The sequence below is a fragment of the Athene cunicularia genome, assembly GCF_003259725.1.
Source record: "Athene cunicularia isolate RWA chromosome 18 unlocalized genomic scaffold, athCun1 chr18_part1, whole genome shotgun sequence".
In the NCBI taxonomy this organism is placed as follows: domain Eukaryota; kingdom Metazoa; phylum Chordata; class Aves; order Strigiformes; family Strigidae; genus Athene; species Athene cunicularia.
In genome coordinates this window covers 4,599,986-4,607,587 of record NW_020799123.1, presented here as the reverse complement: position 1 = coordinate 4,607,587, position 7,602 = coordinate 4,599,986, and the positions used below count along the sequence as shown (strand labels likewise).

The following is a 7,602-nucleotide window of genomic DNA, read 5'->3' as shown; positions in this document are numbered from 1 at the left end:
CCCCCCCCGAGTGATTTGCAGAAAGTTTTATCCCTCAGAAAGGATACAGAGACTGACAGAGCAGACAAGAGAAAGGCAAGCAGAGTCAGGGTGGGGGGCAGGACTACAGAGCTCTGCTCCAGGACCACCTGCTCCTGTGTCATGGCATGATTAAACCAACCCCCTTGCAGGGGTTTAGTTACTGGAGACTCATTGAAAGAGGGGGCACAGAGGGGCAGAGCAGGGGGGGCTGTGGGGTGCAGCATCTATAAATGCTGCCCTAACCCTCCCGAAAGCTGCAGGGCTTGGTCCGCACATGCACAGTCCCCTTGCACGAGAAATAGCAAACCAGAGGAGCGTGTTACATGTACACATGTCACACAGGAGATCCAAAAAATAAAAAATATGATTCAGAAATATCCAACAGCCTCCTCTGATGTAGGGAAAAGCCCAAGAATCACAAGGGTCAGACAGAACAACCCTTCACCTTCCACCACCGCTTTGCAGAGACGTTCCACTCTCAGCCCCCTTTGGACATACTCCGAGCAGAAAAAACCCCACCCAACTGAATGAAAAATAAATATACAAGCATTCCCAGGACATCAGCCACATCTATGGTCCAAGTGAGAGAGAAAAGGAGTCTCTACAAAGTGTCACAGGCCTTTTGCAGGCTGCAAAGACAGACAAGGCAAGCCCTCCCTCCCCTCTCCCACACTATTGCAAGGTAACAGTCTGAAAAGGCACTTCTCCCAAAGCAGGTCGCTCTGCCTGGCCGGGGGTCGGTGACAGGCGAGGTGACACCTAAACACTCCCAGTTTATTGCATGTAGACAGGGTAGAGAGGATGGGGGCTGGCGGGTCCCAGAGGGCTGCAGAGGGCTTGGAGGAGGCGGCAGGAGATAAGGATGGCACCGTCTTGCTCTCTTCATACCACTGTACCTTGCTTCCAAAGGCTACATTCACCTGGAGAAACCCTTGCCTTCAATGGACGGAGAAGGGCCTCTGCACCCAGAGGCAGGCAGGGCTCCCAGGGGCACCCTAACCCCGCTGGCCCCACAGCTCTTCTCCCCCAAGCCAAGCTGTCGGGCCAGTGCTGGGGGCCTGTGAGAGCCCAACCTCCTCAGGGGGACGGTCCCCAGCCCAGGGATGCTGGACTGGGGGGCTGAGAAGAAAACTCATGCCACAAAGCAGGGGATGGGGGGTGGTGATGAGCGGTCGCTCCGCTCCGCACGACAGAGATGGCATCTGGTTATTTGGTCAGTTAACATTGGTAGGGGGCTTGGGGGGGCGGGGGGAAAGGGACAGTGGCAGAGGATTTATATAAAAATAAAGGGGGAAGAGGGGAGAAATAGCGAGCGTGAGCGAGCAAGGTCCTGGCTACAGAGCGAGACGGTTACATTTCGTTAGCCACCAGCTCTTTGTCGGCCACGCCGTTGGAGAGCGAGCTCTGGCCCTCGTTCAGCCTCTTGACCCTGTAGGCTTCAAAGTGGATGTTGCTGGTAATATCCTTTATGTTCTGCATGTGTGTCCTGTGGGAAAGGGAGACAGGGGCAATCACACCCTGCTGGGAGCAGGTTCAGCCGGCCCAGCCTCTGCCAGCCCAACCCCTCTGCTTTCAAACACCTCCTCCAGCCCAAACTTCCCCTCCTGCTTTACTCATTAACAGTATCTTTAGGGCACAGGAGGAAAGCAAAGGCAATTATGGGCAGCCAAGACCAGAAGCCTTCACTGTACTAACAGCCTGTGCCTGGGTACATGGAGCCCTGGCTGCATAACACCCATCTGGGCAGACCCCAGTCCTGCAATTCCCTGGGATCAGGTTTTGTAGACCCACACAACTATCTGCCAGCAACAGCTCACGTGTGCAGAGTTTATCTTGCAGTCAAATTTAGGAAGAGCCCAATGCCCCCTCCAGCATGCCAAGGGGGCTCAGCCTCCCACTCCCCTGCAGCAGAGGGACCAGTGATCACCCAGACCCCAGTGGAGCAACCCCAGGACACATAGGGGTGATGTCTTCAGACTGTGGGCAGGACCTGGGGCTGATGAGGGATCACTAAGGCCAAAAGACTTCCCAGCTGCTTGCAGGTGAGCTGGAGCCACACTGCACACTGCCAGCAATCTTGGAGTCTGTCCTGACCCATCCACTGCTCTTGTCCTCCCTTAACTCAGCACCACAGCTGAGAAAAGCCCCCTGAAGCCATGTCCCATGGAGTGGGGCCACCCCCCACAGAGGGGCTGCAGCATTGCAGCAGGCTGGGAGGGGATGGAGGGATGGATGGGTGGGTGGATGGAGGAGCAGAGTGAAGCAGCAGCTGCTTCAAGCTGGGCTGGGCTCTTCCCTTTCTTTGGATGCCACCTGGTGACTGAAGGCTACAGGGACAGGGCACAGTGCTACTCACCTGATGAGGAGGTCCCGCAGGTAGGCGAACTCACAGTGTGTCGTGTTCTCCACTGGTAGGAAGAGAGAGAAACCCATCAGCACGCACCCATGGCATGAGTGTGGCAACCACTCGGAGTAAGGAGGAGCCTTGGGGGCTTCACTAGCGTGTGGAGGGCTGAGATGAGGACTTACCCCAGGGGCTATAGGGTGCAGGACTTGAGATCTCTTTGCTGCCATAAGGCCAGTGGCTGACCCAGCTCAGCATGATCAACTGGCTGGTGAGGTGTGACTGAGCATTCCCAGGCCCTTCCCACCATGTTCTACCAAAGGAGGGAGCTCCCAGCAGCATCTCCCACTGTGACCCCCACTTTGGGCCAGCGCAAGCTTAAGCGGGCACCAAACAAGGCAGGGAAAGGGACAGGGTGAGCTTTGCACAGCTCCACAGAAGTGTTTCATCTATGGCTTCACCATGAGCACCCTGCAACATCCCAGGCACACCCGTGCCTGCACCGCCCAGGCTGCTGCTGCGGAAGGACACGATCTCTTGCTGACAAAGGCTATTGCTGTCTGAACAGGGCTTGGAGCAAGCAAGAGTGTTTGCAGAAGGGGAAAATCAAGGGATGTTGGTCCACCACAGTCTGATGGCTCGCAGTTTACCCAGCATTTGAATTTAAAGGATTAACTCCGGGCTTTATTTGATGTTTTCCACTCAAACACGTCTGAACATAATGCAGAAATGGCAAGACAACAAGTAACACTGTTCTACAAAGGCTGCCCGTGGCCATGGCTGAGTCCTGGTGTCTCCCCATGCTTAAGGCAGATGCCACATGAGTGGTTTAACGAGTCCCATTAAACTCAGTGCTTCCAAGGACAGAGCACGAGAGGGCAGCAGAGCTTTAAAATACACAGATTTTCCTGGCATCTTCGTGAAGCCATCCCTCAACACAGGATTCTTAGTAAAAAGACTCATAAATGAGAGAAACCTATGAAATGGAGGAAGATAAGACAGGTGGCACTGGAGATGTGCCAGTTGGCTGTCAGGGACCGGGAAACACGTAGATGCACTGGAGCCATGCACTTCACTGAGCCTTTAAACCATGATTTAAGATGGGGACAAAAAAAGGAAGATTCTGATGAGATGAAGATGGAAGAAGGAAGAGATCCCACAAGGGCACCAGTCAAATGCATGGTGGAGGGTGCAGAGACCAACAGATGCCAGAGGAAAGATCTAATCCGGGCTGCAGACACAGAGATGTCAGCACTGCACTTTGTGTCCTCAACTCCAGCCATCAGACATTTAACTGTGCAACCAGCAGAAGCCAGGCCACAAGAAACCCAGTGTCCTCTTCAGCACCCAGCAGCCCCCTGAGCCACAGGAAGGCCCAGGAACACAGCACAAGAGCATTGGCCAAGGTGTTTTCAGCCCCCAAACACCAGGGAAGTGATTTTGTTTGGAGAGGCAGGGAAGCATTATTATGCACCTCAACCTCTACTGCTGGTTTTGGACCTCATCGCCTTCTCTCAGGGCAGGGAGCTGGGCTCAAGAGGTAGGGAAACAAAGTACCTTCAATGGTGCCCCATTTGGTCTTCCTTCCAAGGATTCTTCTTCCATTAACCTGGTACTCCTGGTCACTGCCCACCACTGCAAATGGTATCATTTCCTGAGGAAATAAAAGAAAAAAGTTAGATTTTCCTCTTGAAAACCAGTCAGGAAACCAAGCTGGTGAAGTTCTCCATCAAAGCTCTTTTCAGGAGAGAGTTTCATGGGATGAGCTGGTCTGTCCCTGATATCCTGAGCAGCATTGCCTGCCAGGGACTGCAGGCAGCCCAGGACTCAGGCGGCAGCATCTCTTGCACATGTGCTCAGTCCCAAACTAGTCTAAAACCAGCCCTAAACCAGTCTAGCCCAGCACCTCATTGGCAGGCACCAGCGTACAGCCAGGGCAAAGGTATCATGATGCTTTCCTGGGAATCTCCCCCATCATCTGGCAACCTGTGGCTCAGTCATTTCCTAATCCAAAGTGATGTCTGTACTTCAAGTCCCTAGAAGACTTTTTCTTCCTTGAATTTGTCCAATCCATTTTATTGAGCCAAAAAATTTTTAGCTACTTCCTGTAGGAAGGAATTGACAGCCACGAAAACAGGGCAGCCTACAGACAGAATTCCCTGCCGGTGGCAGGAAGGCTGCTGCCCTGGTCAGAGATGGGCAGACACCAGCAGTCCTGCGCCTGGGTCAGGGCAAGGGGCCATGGGACTGCCCTGCTCACTGGTTGCTGAGGGCACCTTTGAGGAATGGAGCCGGGGGAAGGAGCAGCGACATGGACAGGAGAGGACACCTTCCCCAGGTGCCTTCCACACCCTCTTTCTGGCCCTGCTCTGAGCTCTGACAAGATCCTTGGTCCTGGGCAGGCCCCGTGGACAGGGGCACAGCAGCTTTGGAAAGAAAAGAGAGGCCCTTTGCAAGAGATCCCCCGGGTCATCAGCAGCCCCCAGAGTCACAGGGCCCACCCAAGCACACCCAACCCACAACCCCACGCACTAACCCTGAATTTCTCATTCACTAGCCGATCCTCAGAGTCTTCATCAAACTCCTTCTGAGGATACACATCGATCCCATTGGCGAGAAGATCAGCCATTATCTAGGAGGGAAGAGCAGAGGAACATGTGAAGGAGACACGGTGGCTGCTCCCAGCTGACCCAAAAGGCTCTTGTGAGCAATGTCCACAGGTCACAGCAATGCCCAGCAGCAGCATCTTCCCTCTCTATCCTAAACACTGCCCGCCTGGGAGTCAGAGACCTGTGTTTAACTGCTATGCACCTACCAAGCACTTGCCCTAGAATTTCTGAAAGAACCTGGTGCCAAGACATGGTTCAAGCTGACAGTAAGATGAAGTCACATGAGCTGGGTGTTGCTTTGGGACTGAAAAAGACAGTAAGACAATACAAGCTGCACCAAGCAATAGGGAATGTAGCTGCCAGGCATGTAACCCAAAGTTAAGAAGTTGCCTTCTCGTGTTTGCTTACACTCCTTAGAAAAGGAGTCACGGCAGCACTTGATCAGAGGGGACAGGTACACAGACAGCTTGGAAGCGTAGCCTCTAAGGACCCTGACACTGTGCCAGGCAAAAAGATTCTGAAATCCGATTTCTAGGTGGAGGCTCAGCTCTGGGGAGCATGGAGGATCAGCCTTCTCCACAAAGCTGCAAACCCAAACCCAGAGCCTGCTCCCATTGCTTCCTATGGCAACAAACTCCTCCACACCAGCCCTATGCTGCAGGCTGGCAAAGGATCCAGGCCAGAGAAACCTCCCAGCCAGCCTCCCACCCCCTATCCAAACCCACACATTATTTTTAGGAGAACAACCCGTCAAAGCCAACTCCACAAGGCATCAGAACTCATTCCTCTAACTCAGTGCCGTGCTGGCATCAACCTAGATAGCCTGCAGCCAGGCCGGTGCTTCACCATCACCTGCCCAGCCCAATCCAAACCCAAAAACCTACTGCCTCTCTGAACTAGTTACATCCCCCAATGCAGACGAGGCTCTACTTTTTGGAAGTATGCACGCAGGCATGACGGAGCAAAGGGAAAACATCCCAGCCTGTGCTCACCTGGACTAATTACCTGCCCTCTCATTTGCACCAGTGGATCTGGTGCTGTGAACATAAAGAGGACAAGCCCTTTGCAGAAAGAGCACTGCAAACACGCCACGTGGCTCCATGTTCTCCCTCCATCTGGAAGGATTTTGGGGGTCTGGTTACAATCAGGAATGTAATTAGAAATAGGGCGAGCTCATCCTGCGCCGAGGGTGCAGAGCAGGCGATCCAGGTGGCCTCCCTATGGTCTTTCATTACACAAGGATGGTAACGGCAGCCCAGAGTGCTCAGGTGACATTTTAGGCCGCAGACTGACTTTGTAGTCCCAGATCTAGCCAGCCACCTGCAGACACGGGGATCCGTGCACTCGCAACCTCTGAACGGAGCCAGCAGTCTGCAAAAGCCACTGCAGAGAGCAGATGTGGCTCCGTGGACTCCCACCCCCATCCTCCCGCACCAGCTCCTCACAGATCTCCGTGCAAACAGGCTGACACACCCACCAAGCCCCGTCAGGATTACCCCTTGGCTCCACTTCCAGCCATCCTCTAGCTCGCTGCAAAGGGAACTGCTTGCAGAGTTTGGATTTAGCCCCCAAAATCAGACTGCATATTTCAGTGCCTGATCCTCCTCGTCGAGAACTGGGAAGACACCGGTGTGGCTCATCCTCTTCTGCACAGAGGCATCGAATAACCCATGGCTAATGTGCCAGCCTCTCCATAACCACTGGAGGTGGCCCCTAAAACTGCCCTTTCAGCAAGACCCCCTTTCCCTTTGCTTCATTCAGACTCACAGACCAATGAGCTTGGTGGCTTGCTGAGGGAATTCTGAGGCCATCATGCCCGCAGGCACATCCAGCAGCTACATGAATGGATTTATAGCCCCTTACCTAACCCCAAAGTGGGGCATCTCCACCTCTCGGCAGCACCAGGCATACATGCATAGCCCCATACCTCACTGAGGATTCAGACAGCCCCTCCTGGGATCCCCACTCCCAGCTCCCAACCAAGGGAATTTCATGCCTTGCTTCCCCCCATAAATCTTGCCCAGCTGAGCGCAGGAAACCCACACTTTATTTTTTTGACTGGTTCCTGTATCAGTGCATGATGCTGCACAGGAAGAGTTTTCCGGCCTCTATGTGCAGCACCATCTACCTCCCAGAATAACAGAAAACAGCCTGCATATAACAACAACCAATAACAAAGGAGGCAGGAGAAACAGGCCCCGAGACTTAGAGCTCGAAACTTATCCTGCACTGAAAAAGATCCAAGAGAAACACAAGGAACTGCTTGGAGTGTAGGCCTTTCCTCCAGCCACGTGGGATCGCTCAGAGCTGCAGCCGGAGGAATGCGCTGGGCTCCGGGCCAGGCGCTGCCTTCCCAGCCCTGCTGGGGGAGGCAGGGGGAGCCAGGGGGGGAAAGGGGCAGGAGGGGATGGGGCAGCCCCTTACCCTTTGTTTGAAGTAGTCCCTCTCCTCCAGCGTTAACGTGTCGGCTTTTGCAATCACGGGGACGATGTTGACCACTTTGCTCAGGCGTTTCATGAACTCGATGTCTAGTGGTCGGAGCCTGAAAAGTACAGAAGGAAAAAAGGGGATTTATGCACTGATAGTGAGGTGGGGGCTGCTGCAACACGCCCCCACCCCCCCACCCCC

General features: G+C 54.0%; 1 protein-coding gene across 4 annotated transcripts in view; it reads right to left on the bottom strand.

Annotated features, from left to right (window-relative positions):
• Positions 1-177: 177 nt before the first annotated feature.
• Positions 178-7,602, bottom strand: part of SEPT9 (septin 9) — a 139,726-nt gene continuing 132,301 nt past the window's right edge. For all 4 annotated transcript variants that reach the window (XM_026860935.1, XM_026860936.1, XM_026860937.1 and 1 more), the window contains 5 exons: positions 7,399-7,516; positions 4,902-4,997; positions 3,923-4,019; positions 2,378-2,429; positions 178-1,507 (listed from right to left, as the gene is read on the bottom strand). In XM_026860935.1, the coding sequence (XP_026716736.1) occupies positions 1,372-1,507; positions 2,378-2,429; positions 3,923-4,019; positions 4,902-4,997; positions 7,399-7,516 (499 nt within the window). In that variant the 3' untranslated portion in view covers positions 178-1,371. The remainder of the gene's footprint in view (positions 1,508-2,377; positions 2,430-3,922; positions 4,020-4,901; positions 4,998-7,398; positions 7,517-7,602) is intronic.